General features: G+C 42.6%; 1 protein-coding gene across 1 annotated transcript; it reads left to right on the top strand.

Moving 5' to 3' along the window:
* Positions 1 to 1,759: 1,759 nt before the first annotated feature.
* Positions 1,760 to 4,043, top strand: her9 (hairy-related 9). The gene is made up of 4 exons (XM_077572373.1): positions 1,760 to 2,061; positions 2,139 to 2,234; positions 2,338 to 2,425; positions 3,073 to 4,043. The coding sequence occupies exons 1-4, from the start codon at positions 1,954 to 1,956 to the stop codon at positions 3,645 to 3,647; spliced, it is 867 nt and encodes a 288-aa protein (XP_077428499.1). The 5' UTR covers positions 1,760 to 1,953; the 3' UTR covers positions 3,648 to 4,043.
* The last annotated feature ends 12,859 nt before the right edge of the window (positions 4,044 to 16,902 follow it).

Below are 16,902 nucleotides of genomic sequence, written 5' to 3'. Positions count from 1 at the left end.
AGGGAGACATGGAAAACGGTCTGGATAGGGATCCCCGTTGAAAACCCCAGCTTTATATGGATATGTGAAGCGTAAAATCTCAAGCAGCAATGTTGTTGTTCTCTTCAAATTTACATACTGTTTTACATACATACTGTACATGTTTTGCAAAGTACGGTATTTTTTTGTATATATCAAGCTTGTTGAAAATGTGTTAATATCAGAAAATAGAACACCTTTGTCATTATTCCTTTGTAATCAGGCGACAGTGTCATTCATATGCATTAGTACAATCAAATAACTGAATTCTTGTGAGGCACAATATAACAAAAAACAGTCTGCTATTTTCTTCATATGAATTTATTTTTTATTTTTATCGTTGTGCATTCGATTAGATACAGATGCTCCTCCTTGTGGTTACCACTGAACGCACGCACGCAGACACGCAACACGCACACACACTTGCACGAACTCACGTTTTACATTTACGTTATACATTTTTTAAATAAGATCTGTCGTTCTATGGATAACGTGCAGATGATGACAATTGAGCACCACATCATTAGTTAGTGGGAAGTAACTTGCTGTCGATTGAGAAGCGAGATTAGGTTTTCAAAATGGACGCCAGGTGGCAACCTTCTCCGTCCTCAAACCCTGGCGCCTTCAAACATGCTGTTTTGTTGTGGGCATGGATGTGTGAGGATTTTTCTCCCATGTGATAGATAGATAGATAGATAGATAGATAGATAGATAGATAGATAGATAGATAGATAGATAGATAGATAGATAGATAGATAGATAGATAGATAGATAGATAGATAGATAGATAGATAGATAGATAGATAGATAGATAGATAGATAGATAGATAGATAGATAGATAGATAGATAGATAGATAGACAGACAGATAGACACGACCTGTTATATATGTGCATTACCATTTACATATTTTATTTATTACTTGTGTAGAGTTGTATGCGCTCAGAAGACCAGTTGCAGATTATCTGAGACCATTGGCACGCGGACAGATGTGCCCCCCACCCTTTCCCTGCCCACCCCTCCAACCCCTCTCTTACCCCGCCTGCCTGAGTTGCTCCCGTGTCAGAAAGATTGACACGGAGCCGTTCAGGCAGCCAATCGGAGATAAAAGCGTCTCATTTGCATGAAGCAGGCACTTGCCATTGGCTGGCTGCATGCTCCTGCTAAGTCCCTCGCGTGCCATGATCCAGCAGACGGCGCACGTCCAGAAGTTGACATAAAAATAGAAGTTTATTCAAAACTAAAGCTCGTTCGTGTTCACATATATTCTTTGTTATAAGACCAAGAAGATTAATTTCGCTTAAGACAAATACTGTAGTGAAAACATGTAACAAACAAATAAACAAACAAACAAACAGATAAATAAATATATAAATAAATAAATAAATAAATAAATAAATAAATAAATGTGACGTATGTACTTCGCTTGTGTCAGAGATGGGCGCAGATCAAAACAGACGTCACGACATTTTGCTTTTTTCACGAGCACCGACTAAAGTTGGAAGCAAACATCCAAGCGCATTCCCTCGCTTCTCACCACCTCCCGACCCAGCCGGTCGCTCCGCCGGCTTTGTTGTTGCTCCCGGCGGGTTGATTGAGCTGCGCGTGACTGACGGCGTGCATGGGATGTTGGCCAATCAGCGTCCGGCCTCGCGCCCACTTGACGCGGCGGCGCTGCCATTGGCTGGGTTAAGTGTGGGAAAGAATGCAGAGAAGCTTTCACACGCTGTGTGAGCAGGCGCGCAGATATAAGTACGATGGAGTGTGTTGTTGGCTGCAAAAGTCGAGAGAGACGCCGGAGAGACAATACTAACGACGGGAGGAGGTTTTCTTTTTCAACGAGGCTGCTCGGTGGACAAAAAAGAAAAACTTCCGTCGACATCTGAGTCTTCCAAGAAAGGATTTATCGATTTTCGTTGCTCATAATTGATTAACGATGCCAGCTGACACCATGGAGAAGCAAACGGCGTCTCCGATGGCTGGTTCCCCTGCAAACGGATCACACACGCCGGACAAGCCCAAAAATGCTAGCGAGCACAGAAAGGTAATTGACAATTTATGTTTCACGATCCTGTAACATCGACATTTGACTTATCGTTATCTTATTTTCACTCGTTGCAGTCGTCCAAGCCCATCATGGAAAAAAGACGCCGAGCAAGAATAAATGAAAGCCTGGGCCAGCTCAAAACGCTCATCCTGGACGCACTAAAGAAAGATGTAAGTCGACTTTGGCATTTTTACCTCGAAATATTACAATTTTAAAGCCAAAATGAACACACACATGATTGCCATTAAACATGAAATGCATCTTCTCATGCAGAGCTCCAGACACTCCAAGCTGGAGAAGGCAGACATCCTGGAGATGACAGTGAAGCACTTGAGGAACCTGCAGCGAGCTCAGTTGAGTGGTAAGTTGAGTTTTTATCTACTTTTGTTGAGCCAAGGCACATATTTTACATTAGAAAACAGTAAGGGTACACCCCCAAACAAACAAAAGATAGCACAAAAATGTAGATAGTAATGTTGCACATTTCACACTGTAAAAAATACAACTTGTTTTTTATGACCAAAAGCAGTCATTTAAGTTGTAGAAGCTTTAAAATATAAATGACTGGCATTGAGCAACAATGTTAGTTAGTGCAACAAAGCAAGCAAGTTGTTTTTACTAAGTTTGGCTTCAATAAAAAGGACAACGATTCTGTAAACTCTTATTTCTTTGTTATGAAATGCATCAAAACCATTTCCCCCCCAAAACTTAAAACATGTAGTTGAATTAACCAATTAAATGTTTTTTTTTAAAGTTGGTTACCTTAACATTTTCAGTTCACTACTGTCACTATTCGTTGCCGGCATTGATGATACATTATTTAGTGTAAATAAATAATAATTTCATAATCGAATAAGTGTAACCGGATAGTTTCCAGCACGGAAGTTTGGGTACTGGGTCACATTAAAATATGTACAGAATTTTTATAGCGAGGTATTAAAATGTATTGAGTAAACACTAAACAGTGAGAAGGCATCACTAACATCAATGTGTCTCCTTCTTCTCCAGCAGCCGTGCTCTCCCCTGATGCCAGCGTGCTGAGCAAGTACAGAGCCGGATTCAACGAGTGCATGAACGAGGTCACGCGCTTCTTGTCTACTTCAGAGGGGGTGAACGTGGAAGTGAGGTCGAGGCTACTGTCTCACCTGTCCGGCTGTATGAGCCAGATGATGGCCGTCAGCTACTCACAGCAGGCCCCGTCGCAGCAAGCTCACATCGCCCAGCCCCTGCACGTCCAGCTCCCATCCACCCTGCCCATCGCCCCCGGCGCCGGCATGGCCTCCAAACACAGCCCGGCCGAGGCCGCTTCGCCCAAGGTGTTTGGCGGCTTCCAGCTGGTGCCGGCATCCGACGGCCAGTTCGCTTTCTTGATCCCCAATCCGGCTTTTGCAGCAGCAACCGCCCCGGTGATCCCCCTGTATGCAAACGCGGGGCTGCCCGTGACGGTCAACGGGCCCTTGGCAGGCACCGCGGCTTCACCCGTCCATGGCATGACCTCCTTCTCCGGGGGATCCCAGGCGGTCAGCCCGGTAGGAGGGAGTCCCGGTCCAGACAGCGGCGAGGCAGTGTGGCGGCCCTGGTAGCGCCTCACTTGCCACAACATGGAAATGCGGGACTGCCAACGTTCCAATTCAGACCTGCAGCTGTTACGAGGATCTAACCTGTGATTTTTCTGTTACGCCACCCTAAAAAACGTTCATGTGGCACTTCTTGTTGTTTCGTTTTATGGAACAGAAGCCTTAGATGGAATGTTATGATTTATGACCAGTTCCGGTTGGATGTTGGTGATAAACGACCTGTACATGCAGATGTGTTGATTTATAGGATTTTTGCTACAAAGTACTTTTTATAAAAAGATTTAGTTTTGTACAGGGTTGTTCTTTATTGCTATACCAAAGCTGTTTTATATTGTTTTCCTGTTTGTTAAAGGAAAAACTGGTGTTCTTCCAGTGGTTGAATAAACAATGTTGAAAAATACAGTATTACTTGTAAAGTCCATTTTAGGATCTTATGCACACACACACATATTGACTTGCAAACCTGAAGTAAAAAACAAAAACAAAAAACACATTAATATTCTCTGTTTTTACTTATGTGCAATTTGAACTGGCAACTTTTTAGTCAACTTGGCAGGATTTCTTCACATCGGGCTAGACGTGGGACAAAAGGGGAGAATTTTTTTCCCTCTCTGTATCTGTCCTGTTTTAAAGTTAAGTTCTAAGGAGGATTTCATCCAATATGCAGAGATCAAAAGTATTAGTCTATTCATGAGCCTAGAAATGTGCTCAGACTGCGGTTACTGTCACTAACAGATTAGCCTAATGAAAGAAGAATATGGAAGGATTTTATCTTCCTTTTGTCTGCCAATTGTTCAATTCCACTCCCCTCCAGTGGACATCGGGTAAAGGAAGACATTTAGCCGATCAGTTGCATAAATGTTTAAGTCTGACTGCAACCTTCGTTTACACTGCACATCAGTTGCACACTGCACTCCATTGTAATGCCAACTCCCAAAACGTTACCCCTCCCTGCGATGAAGTGGGATCCAAATCCGTGGGATGTATTTCTGCGTGTGGCAGCGTGATGCTTGCCGTGTGTCAGCCACCAGTGTGATTTGCAGCCCCCCCCTTAGGGATTAAGTCACAGCATACGGGCGAGCATGCGCGAGCGTGTCTGGTGCGGAGAAATTCGATTTTAGATTTGAGTGAGAGGAATTTTGTTCGCGTCGAGTTTCTGTGAATGTGTTGTTAGTTGTTTTTTAAACAGTTGGCTCGTGTTTGTCATCGCGTGCGATTCTCATTTCCCTCTTCCGGGGCAATGCCCTGCACATGACACCCGTGTCTGAACGACACACTGAAAGTCTCCTTTGCAAGGAGCCACACACTCAAACAGCAGTTGGCAGCGTGTGTCGCCTCTGCGGTTTTTCATACTGCCTGCGCGTCTGAGTCAATAGTTCAACGATGCCTTTGAGGAGCTGAGGTCGTGAGAACTGAACGAACTAGTCCGCCTGTGGTCGGGCACGGGGCCAGCCATTAAATCCCCGCCCGCAGGCCGCGAGCGCAGCCGCTCGGCGAAGGTGTGGAGGCGGACGCCCGCAAGCGAGCCTCACGGTCCCGTGGAAATAAATAAAAAAAACTCAGGTGGGTGGAAGTGTTTATCCAAGAGTCAACTGTTAAAACAAGTCGAGTGAGTCTATTTTCATAGCTATTTGGGCAGCACTTAAGCAGCATACGGGCTCGTGTTACATGAAATGATTTGACTCACGTCCAGATTTGGTTTCACGAGATGGAATTCGGTTGAACCAAATAGGCGGGAAAAAACCCCTTCCCCGATGATGAAAAGGATTCCTTTGGAGGGTTGAATGTCCCTCGGGGATGAGACCGTCACATCCCATGGGAGTAGTGGCTATTGAGGGGGTAGGGGTCGTCAGAGGAGCCACAATCTATCACTCTCATTAGCGACTCAATGGGCTGAACGCGCGCAACGCGTTGCCGCCGAACGTTCACCATCAAATCTCCCTCCAAATTTACAATTGCTATTGTTGTTTAGACGCGGCTGTGTTTACAGCCACCACTTGAGGGCTTTTCGTATGCAAGTTGTGCTGCTACAATGACAAGTGCATCGCTCTCACGCCCTAGCGCAGTTCTTCCCAGCTTTTTGCGAGGCGGGGAACACATTTTACATAAGAAAACAATTTATGGCACACCATTAAACAATGTCACAAAAATAGAGTACAATGATGTTGATATTTTTACATCCATAATTCCTGTCTATTTCTATGAATTGCATGTATACATAAAAGCAACACCTGTGTGTAAAAGTTATAGTGTCAAACTATATACTGTAGGCTATTTCTAACCATAACTACAAGTTTTCCCCTTCAATGTGAACTTGATAATCAACCAGCTCATCTAGAAACAGATTCTGCTGTTTGCTTTGCCACTTGCTGGCGACTGAAAATGACATCACAGTTACTCGGGGTCAGGTAAAGACCAATCGCAGTTCATCTGTTTTCTGAAATTGGTCATGTGACGTTCACAAGCTGAGCCCTGATGGTAGTTACCTGAGCCCTGATGTAATTTTCATTTGACAACAAATGGTAAAATGGCCGCTCCACCAGAGATGGAAAAAACAAGTGGATTTTGCTGCTTTAATTCATATTACACAAACGCAATATTAATCACAATACTGCTTGTCATGGTTTGGGTTGGGTTATGGTTAATTTTGTTTGTTTCTGTCATGGGTTAGATTTAGTTTGGCTTTTGTTTGATTTTTGTCCTTAAGTTTAGTTTCTGTCATGATCTGTTATGTTATGTTTTTCCCTTTGTGTCTCCTTAGGTGTAATCCTGCCCACCTGTGTTTGCATGCCCTTCCTCGTGTCAGCCAATCAGTGCCCTCAGCCACTTGTGTCTTGCCCAGATGTGTCTCATTATGTCAATTAGGGTGTGTGTATTTGTGTGTGTGTGTATTTAGGCCCCGTCCACACAAAAGCCAGTTTCAATGTATCCTCACAAGTTTCTTACCGTTTAAGCCGTTCGTCGACATGACGGCGGTGGCACTTCTCCTGTGTTCGTCTTTTTCATGTTGTTTTGATACATGCAAAGCCATGTTTGTTCTGTAGATTGCAATAAAGTTGGAAGAAAAAAAAGTGTTTGTCTTCTTCGCTGATTCTACTTCTACGCTTTCCGTTAACTCCCTGTGGCTGCGCTACAGCGCCACTCCAGACTTGGCATATACATTACGGCCGTTAAACATCCTCAGCGTCTTCTTTTGGACACACACAAGTCTTAAAATGCTTCTGTGTGTACGAGATTTGTTTGAGTAACAGCTTTGCTTACGTCTGAACGGGGCCTTAGTCTTGCGTTTCCCCTCGGTCTGTGTCGATCCATTGTTGTTTTTGCTCGTCCTGCTGCCGCTATTTTGCCCTGTCGTTCCCACCAGTCTTGGCTTGCTTGCCTTTTTTGGACTTCGTTGTTTTGGTTTCCCCAGCTAGTACCTCGTTTTTGTTTTGTTAAATATTTGTTTGGTCTGTCTCCTCGCTCTGCTTCCTCGCATTTGGGTCCTCAATCACACCCTGAACCTAACAGTAGGGATGGCTGAAATGGAACATCGAAATTATTGAATCATTTGGAACAATTGATTCAGAAAAAGAATAGATCTATTGGAACGTTCGCAACATCGTTTCATAGCGACATCTGGTGGCCAATTGTAAAATATCACATTCAAACAGTAAATTAAAGAAGTGTTGCCAACTCCCCAGTAAGGAAATAAGCTATTGGCTTTCGGCCATCACATAATACACAACTGGCAATCAGCATGTACTGTAATTGTAATGGACTCCAAAAGAGAGATAAATAATATCATGAGAAAGAAAAACTGAATAACCTCCACCGCCTCAAAATATGTATAGAAGTACAAATGAGCTTTTTGTTGCTGATTCTTGGTTTGTTTTTAATTTTGCCTTTGAAATAGATCAACATATCTTAATGACTTAAATGCTTTGATGATACCCACATTATTTTCACATTTAATCCAAAACTTACATTTCAAGTGCTGTTTTTGTTTTGTTTTCTTCTTTTTTTTTGCGACGGGGCATCTTAAGTTTCAACAGAAAGTATTCGAGAGGTAAAGAATTACCTGCAAATAAATAGCACATGGACCAGGAATTGAACCGAGGTCCCTGCGTAATGGACTTATCTCAGTACATGGTACGGGTGCGATACCACAGAACCGACCACAGCACTCATAAATCGTATGACAATTTATCATTTTGGGTGACGAATGAAAAATCAGCAGCCAGGGCAAATTCTTTTACATAGAAAGCATACTTATGTTGGATATATTTTAGATCTAAGATATTTTCATATAAAGTGCAATGTAGGATTTTATTTGATTTTAGAAAAGGGATCAAATGTTCACTTGCTGAAACAATGTGCCGTTTGGAACAACAGTCACGTGACATTGTGATTCTGAGACAGATGTAGGGACACGATTCGAATCACGTTCCGCTGGGGTTTTTGTACGTACCAAAACACCGTTTCAATTTTGCCATCACAGTTTGGACTTGTGGGGCTGCGTAGAACATATTCTAAAGAAAGTTTTGGGGTTGACGTTTAAGCTCAATCTATATTTGCTTCTTAAAGTGTAAACAACGCAGCTCCGAGAATTGAAATAGAATTTCCACGCAGGCATCGACAGTGAAATGTGTTCAAGTGTCAGTCTGTGTGTGTTCTGGTTAGCCTTCTTTGCACCTGTTCACTTGAGAAGCAGATGAGGGCACAGGCGGATATGGAAAAGGAGATAGACAGGCGCATGGGGGTGGTGACATGTTAAAAAGCTGTTGAAGCTCAAGAAAGTACAATTTGATTCCTCGCCCCGTGTGTGACATGTTTGCAGGCAACACTCTATGAGGAAACTTAATCTTCATGACTTCACATTTCCTGTCTGTCTTTGTATTTATAGCCTGACAGCGGCGAACGTGGGGGTGATCCCGGGTGGCCTGCCGCATCAAGCCTGCTCAAGTATCACACGGGCCGTGTGCCACTTGGGCTCCAGTCGTTCCCACCAGTTGGTTACAAGGCGTGTGTCTGAGGTCATGTTTGGCTTTTCAGCTGCTTCTCCACTTTCAGTGCCCGAGGTCCGCAGCCTTTGTAACTCTTGCAGATTCCAGTAAAGAAAGTAGTAAGTTCCACTTGGCACGGGCCATTCTTGAGACTTATAGATGACACTGAAAGAGCCTAAGCATGTTTGATTTATGTATTTATCTAGCGAGGGGTCATCCCTGCCTGTCCCCTGCAATATGGGCAGCTGTTATTCTATTTTAGTTCTAGATTGCTGCAGCGTCCCAGAGATAAATGCTCGACTAATAGCATTCCCATGTTGGCAATGTGAAAATTAAATGGCTTTTAACAGTGTTGAAGTCTTGACCTTGGAGTTAGAACACCATTTAAATGATTTTTTTAAATGAAGAACAAAGGTAGTTGTATTTGGATTTGTACCTGCTATGAGTACACTGCAGACCTCCAACACTATGGAAAAATCTGTCAATGTGGCATATAGTGCTGTCACTAATCTTTTCAAAATCGATTTTCCTATCAATTGTTCCATCCATTAATTGAATAAAAATAAATGTTTCACCCCCCCAGAAAATAATTGTTGTTGTTGTTAATCCCCTAAAGTTGGACGTAAATTTAATTGAGTGGCTATATCCATCCATCCATCCATTTTCTTAACCGCTTGTCCTCACAAGGGTTGCGGGGGTTGCTGGAGCCTATCCCAGCTGGCTTCGGGCAGTAGGCGGGGTACACCCTGAACTGGTTGCCAGCCAATCGCAGGGCACACCGAGACAAACAACCATCCGCACTCACAATCACACCTATGGACAACTTTGAGTGTTCAATTAACCTGACATGCATGTCTTTGGAATGTGGGAGGAAACCGGAGCACCCGGAGAAAACCCACGCAAGCACGGGGAGAACATCCAAACTCCACCCAGGAAGGCCGAAGCCCGGAATCGAGAGTGGCTATAAGTACTCATTATTTATTATCTTCTATACATCTATCCATTTTCTTAACCGCTTATTCCTCACAAGGGTGGCGGAGGTGCTGGAGCCTATCCCAGCTGGCTTCGGGCAGTAGACGGGGTACACCCTGAACTGGTTGCCAGCCAATTGCAGCCAATAAGATCAATAATTAGCAAAATACATTTCAAAATACTCAACACATTTTTGCTGCAAAATGTGTCGATCTGCTAGTTTCTCTGTGGCAGCGCAGTTTGTGAATCGCTGCATGACCGGAAACAAGAAACTTGTTGCACATGTCAGCAAACTCCTCACTCCTCCTGTTTTCATAACTCACAGGGCACACAGAGACAAACAACCATGCACACGTACAATCACACCTAGGGACAATACAGAGTGTTCACTTAACCTGCCGTGCATGTGTTTGGAATGTGGGAGGAAACTGGGGTACCCAGAGAAAACCCATACAGTCACGGGGAGAACATGATAACTCCACCCAGGAAGGCTGAAGCCCTGACTGGATCTCACATCCTCTGCACTGGGAGGTTGACGTGCTAACCAGCCAGCCACTTCTAACTCCAACAAAATTAGCCTATGCTAACAGTTTAGCAGTCGCGATTAGCATTAGTGTGGTAGTGATAATTTACCACTTAAGGTAAACAAACACTAACCACCATTTAGTTCACACATACATCACTATATCTATACATGTAATACATTATCTCAGCCTCCTCAATATTTCGAATCATATACAATGCATCTATACTGTATAACTGTTTTATAGGCCATGGTGACATTTCTACTAATATAAAATCACCTAGGTCATACCTGTTGCTATACGGAACTGAGCGGCAACCCAAAAAATTCATTACATTCAAAGCGATGTTGACACATGTTCTCAGAAAAGAAAATACAGGCTAAAGAAGCAGTAGCTACTGTGAAAAGGTGCTAGCCAGAGGCTATTTGGGGCCTCCAGACAATTTCTTAGCCTGCTTGGTTAATCCAGCCTGGGTAATGGCCACACCTATAAAGCCATGTCAGTATCAAGCACTCCCTGAAGGCTTCCGACGTGGCAGCTGGAGCTCGCTTGGATTCAGAACACTCAGTGGATTTCGTTGCACTGCAGCAGCACTATCAAATGTCTATGGAAGCTTACTCATGTCCTATTTGGCAACAATATTGTTACTAGTTTGTTTTCCCCACACATAGTTGGGAAAGCATTAGGCCCCCACAAGATCCAGCTGTTTTCCTTTCTGTATTTTATATTTAATACGGATTAGAGCACAGTGATGAAGTGAAAGACAAGCCTGCCTCACAGTGGAGAAGTCTCAGGTTGTCAGTTTTCTCAGGCCTCCTTTACAAAACGAAACAAAACAAGACATATATGTTAGGTGAACTATATTTTCCACAGGTGAACCGAATGACTTTGGCTTAACACAACAAGTTGCCTGGCACATTAAAAGTGATCAGAAAAAACAATCAGAGAAACTATCTTGATCTGTGGTGCTGTCTTTCAATGTTCTAAAATTAATCGTAATGTGTTGTCTGTTTGGTTGGTTTTGTTTATTATAGGTGTGTTTGTTGTGTTTGTCTGTGGTTGGTGTTTGTCATGTGTTCCTGATTTTTTTCCCCCTGTCTCGTTATGTCTGATCACGTCCACCTGTGTGTTTCTTCCCTTCCTTCCCAGTGTGTGTGACCAATCAGTGCCCTCAGTCTACCGTGTTCCATACGTGTGTCTCATTAGTGTTGGTGTATTTAGTCTGTTGTGTTTATTTGTGTGGGAGCATTGTCAATGCCATGTGTGGAAGTAGTGCGTTTCGTCTTGTCTCGTCACAGATAAATCTTCTTCGTCCTTACCGCTAAATTGCCTTTGTCCTCACCACCAAGTCTTCTTCATCCTCACTGCCAAGCAGCCTTCATCGTCATCACTAAGAAGTCTTCGTCACCGCCAAATCACCATCATCGCCACAGATAACTCAGACGTCCACGTCATAGTCAAGTCATTTTGTCTCAGTCCAGTTGTCCACATCACAATTAGGACATCTCCTGTCTCAGTCCAGTCGTCCACGTCACTGTTAACTCTTTTACTGCCAAAGACGTTAAATGACGTTCTGCAAAAACCTACGGAGGACCGCCAAAGACGTTAAAAGACGTCCACCCATTTTTTTGGAAACGGGTGGAGTAAAGCCTTGCCCAGCTGTGGTGAAAGTTTCAAGCAGGTCTAGTGAGCCTAATGACTATTTTTGGCCCCTAGAGGGCAGCGATGACTCTCTTTTGACAAGATTGGGTAGGCGTCAGTAGAAGACGTGAGGCGGAACTAGAGGGGACAATGGCTGGGGAAGGGAAGAGAAGAGAACATGGCGACCGGTTTGCAAGCAGCTCACGCTCGAGCATTTTTTTTAAAAAACGAAAAGCATCGACCAACGCTAAAGAGCACATTGATGACGACGATGATCATCATCGATGATGATGATGGTGACTCCGAGGTTGACGGCAAAGTTGGAAGCGCTGACGCGGCGGCTATGACGACGTCATAAAGGTTCACGGGCTAGCGATGCTAACACCGGAAAACGCGGAGCACAACCGAGCACGCTCAGGCGGACGTTCAATCGGACGACGAAGAGTGCCCCGAGTCCAATGCATATTCATCGGAGGAGTGGGTACAGTCTGCTACTTGCTATTCCCCGGAAAAAAAGGCCGTCAAGAAAGTGTAACGTCTGCACGCGAAAGGAGCCATCGCAAGTGAAACTAATCTGTTGTGCAAATCCTGCTGCGTCTCCTTGCACGCATGGGAGCGTTACAAAAAGAAAAACTGTATTTGAAACATCCACATAATTGTAAATAGTACCACAGTTGCACACATTTGTAAATAGTTTGCGAAATTGTTTTGTCAAATTGTTACACTGTTGAATGGAAATAAACGTATTTTGCGTCACTGTTAAGTCACTTACGTCCAGTCCAGTCCTGGCGACCAGTCTGTCTCTGCATGTTTCAATAAACATCCACACACTGCCCTTTTTTCTTCTTCAGCTCCCTGCCGTTTCTCCCCGCATTTGTGTCCAACCTCATCCACGCATGCCCATTCATGACAGTTGTCTGAAATAGCTAAGAATTTTTGTGTGATTAAGTGCATTAGATTACAGAAGTAGCTGTAGCCTAGAGTGTTTTGGGGTTAATTAAATTAAAAAAAAGATTGAAGGATCATATTAAAATTTTATTTTGTAGATGGAAAAAAATAATCTCAATTTTGGGAATAGACAAAACTATTTAATTAGTAATAAGTAATTTTACTATGCTGCTATTACACTTTTTATCTTGCGCACAAGGCTCTGTTTGGGCTTCCCCGAATACCAGTAGTGGGCAAACTCGGTCTTCCAGGGCCGGAGTCCTGCAGATTTTGGATGCTTCCCTTCTCCAACAAAGCTGGTATATGATCAGCAAGCTCTGCATAAGCCTGATAACGGTCCTGTTGATTGTAATCAGCTTGTTCTAAGAGGGAAACCTCCCAAACCTGGAGGACTCCGACCCTCGAGGGCCGAGTTTGCCCACCCATGCAGTATACGCAATCAAAATCAAACCTGTCGCACTGTTTCCCACCATCCAAATCAGGGATAAGTGTTGTATTTGGCAGATACAATTCTGGCACACCTGAGGGAGGGGTAATAAAGCTGTGCTTTCCTGAACAGCCATCCCAGAACACGGAGGCCTTGTCATCCAGCCCAAAGCAAGTGGTGACAGCCGCAATGTGCGTGGAGGGTGCGGGCGAGTTTGGGATGATAATCGACCCTGAAACAGGATGTCCTGACCATCTGATTGCTCCCTTCTCTTAGACTATCTTGTGTGTGTGTGTGTGTGTGTGTGTTTGTGTACATTTGGGAAAATCTTTCAAGCAGTGGTGGCCAGTTATGGATGTGGTTTCAGCCACCTTTTAATGTCCATGCTCTTCCTTCTCTTCCCATGTCCACATATCACCTGAATCAACATTGTCGTCCTTTTTTCTGCTTTTGATTTTTATCAAAAACAATTGACAGTATCTCTTTTGTTATAAAACGATGGCATAAGCCATTACTAATACAATTTTGGTGCTATTATATGAGTTACAATGAGATACAGGCATGACTTGTTAGGCACAATCTTTACACCGCATGTACCCCACCATTTTGTTATTTTCTTATATCTGTGATCCTCTGTCATCTTCATGAAAGGCAAAATAAATCCACTACATTCTCTTTCTGCAGTTGATTTGGTGAAAGCAAACAAAAAGCATTGTGATTTATGGACAGTAATATTTAAATAAGAGTCTAATAAGAGACTTCCTATCAAAAATACAGCAACAATATTCATATGTAAATTAACCATCTGCTTAGAAGAGGATTTTAATGAAAAGTGCATCAAGGGAAAATGTGTATTGTGAAATTGTACACACTGCGTGCGCCAGTTAAGCAATGAGACCTGCATTTCCTTTTTATTTTTTTCTTCTTCCCGCTTCTTTATTTTCATACCCTGGGAAGGTAAACACTCTTTGTGTCTGCTCATGTTGTTCTTGTAGCAACTGTTGAACAGTGTGTGCCCCACTTGTGGTTTCATTGCCCGGATTGTCATGCAGGAGGCACAGAAGACACAGGAGACAAGTGTCAATAAGTGGATGGGCCCTCGCCAAACAAATATGGCCAAAGAATGGGCAAGAATGCAGCTGGGTACACACACATATGCATGCACACACCTACACGCACACACTCAGATTGCTGTTTAAAAAAAACAAACATTGAATAACATAAAATGCTACTCACAGTCTGGCTTTCTGAAGTTTGGATTAAACATACTTCTTTGAGCTTTTAGCAAAACAGAAAATCTCTTAAGCATCCTTAAAACTTTTTTGTATCATATTCATAAGGATCAAAGTAGGGGTGTTAGAAAAAATCGATTCGGCAATATATTGCAATATTACAACGCACAATTCTAGCATCGATTCGATATGCGGCCGAATCGATTTTCAAACATGATTTTTTTATGGGAATATTCAACAAAACGTTTTAGTGTTAGGATTTACACATTAAGCATGGAAGAATGTTATATTAATGGAACATTAAGCCTTAATATTTTATTTCAGTGATTTTCAAACATGAAACAGATTGCAACCTGTTTGTTGAATGCAGTGGCTAAGTTATAAGCCTGAATTTTCAGATTAATAAATACATTTTTATACAAATCTTACAGCGTACATGCACAAGTTTACTGATTAGTATTTTCTAAATTTCATTAAAAAGAAAACAACAATCGCAAAAAATCTATTTATAGATTCGTATTGGGATTAATCGAATCGAATCGTGACCTATGAATCGTGATACGATTCGAATCGCCAGGTACTAGGCAATTCACACCCCTAGATCAAACCATCACCTCTGCTGCCCTGTGTGTGTGTGTGTGTGTGTGTGTGCGTGCGTGCGTGCTTGCGTGCGTGCTTGCGTGCACTTGTGTGTGTGTGTGTGTGTGTGTGTGTGTGTGATGAATACATGGACCCATGATAAGGTTAGCGCTGGGCACAGACACACACACACACTGTCTGGCATGTTATTCTCAGTCTCAGCCCATTCACGGGGGAATCCCACCTTCTGTGAATGTCTAGCTTTCGCCTCACGAGCGCTTGCTTCATTGCAGATGTTTGGCAACGATAACATATTTGGGGTTTTTCTTTGATGAATGTCTCACCTGTCAAAAAGGAATAAAGGAGGTTTTATTTATCTTCTCAGTCATGATGCAGTCTAGGTTTTGTCCAGTCATCACAGATTTTTGGGATCTGTACGGTTAATCCGTGGAAAACACTGAGCCATGCATGTTATTACTGTGAGTAATTGGGGAAGTACAGGAGTGATTTAAGTAATTGCCATATTATTGAAGACAGTTGAGTCAGACAGTCAAGACGTGAGACAAAATGAGCAAAAAAATTGCATTTTAATGGGAAGCCCTTGTGTATTGAAGAGAAAAAAAAGAGCTGCTTTTAATTGAGCAACAACTTTACAAATGAACATGATGCAAGAAAACATGTTGACAACATCAGACTGTACTCTCAAATAACAAAAGATTCAACTATGATAGTAGAGGGCCTGACTGCGATAGTAATAGGATAAATAGAAGACTTTTTCATTTGGATTTTTTTCCCTAACTCTGTAACAGATTAGATATATAATGTAGCAGACAGTAAAAAAAAACGTAAATAAATAAACATCACAATATAGAGAAACTACTATTGCAAAAATAAGTAATTATGTTCAAAATGCAGAAACCTGCAATAGATAACATAGTTGGAAGTAACCAACTATCTACGAGTGGATTTTATTCCAAAAAATAATAATCAGAAAATGTCTATTGGGACATTGCACGCACTACTCCAAAGTACAAATCACAAAAAACAATTCATTTGTGCACTTCATTAATCATAAGCATTAATCCATCCACCATTATCTGAAAAAGATGATTGTCAGAAACTGGTAATTTGACGCTACAAAATCTCTAAAAACAATCATCCAGCCTGGCTTTGTCATTTCTGAATGTGTCTGGGAAGGCCTGATGTGTGCGTCACGGTTAACGTCTGTATATTTGTGTGTAGCATAGAGGGTCGCCTTCCCCCCCACCCCCTGCCGTGCGACCGTGTGCTGACTGACAGCCCTGGTGCGCCTGTACAATAGTTGATCTTTGCTGAGCTTCTGACTGTATCAACAAAAAGTGAGATGGCTCCCTCATGCCGAACTCAGAGTATTGATCACCCGCTTGAGATCCCACAGCCTCGCTCTTTGTCCTGCGCTCTTTTCTCGCCTGCCAATCAATACCTCTTTGTGTTGATTTGTACCCATTGACAAATGGCTCTGCCCCATTGCCTTTGTAAGGCTGTCAATCAAGCGGAAGGTGTCGCCTTATTGGATCCTCATTCAGTGTGAACTTTCACATTCCAAGCTTCAAGAGTAGCTGTGAGTATAGCGCAACCACGCAAAATGCAAAGTCATCAAGAAAACAAAAAAGGTGAATTTTTCTTTGATTCCATGTGTATTATATATATATAGATTTTTTTTTTAATATATACATTATCTCATAGCGTTCAGTAAAATATAGCTAAGCAAATGACGTTGTGTGGCAAATTAGTTTATATTTAGAAAATATATTTCAGGAAAAATGACTTAAATTAGAAAAAAAATAAAATAAAAAAAACAGATTCATGGCATTATGCTGCATTCGAGAATGGTCGGAAGTCGGACTTTTCCGAGTTCAAAATGTGAAATTACACCTGCAAAGTCGGAGGGGAAAAAGTACCACGACTTTACGG

The sequence above is a fragment of the Vanacampus margaritifer genome, chromosome 1 (genome assembly GCF_051991255.1).
Source record: "Vanacampus margaritifer isolate UIUO_Vmar chromosome 1, RoL_Vmar_1.0, whole genome shotgun sequence".
In the NCBI taxonomy this organism is placed as follows: domain Eukaryota; kingdom Metazoa; phylum Chordata; class Actinopteri; order Syngnathiformes; family Syngnathidae; genus Vanacampus; species Vanacampus margaritifer.
This window is presented reverse-complemented; position numbering and strand designations above follow the sequence as displayed.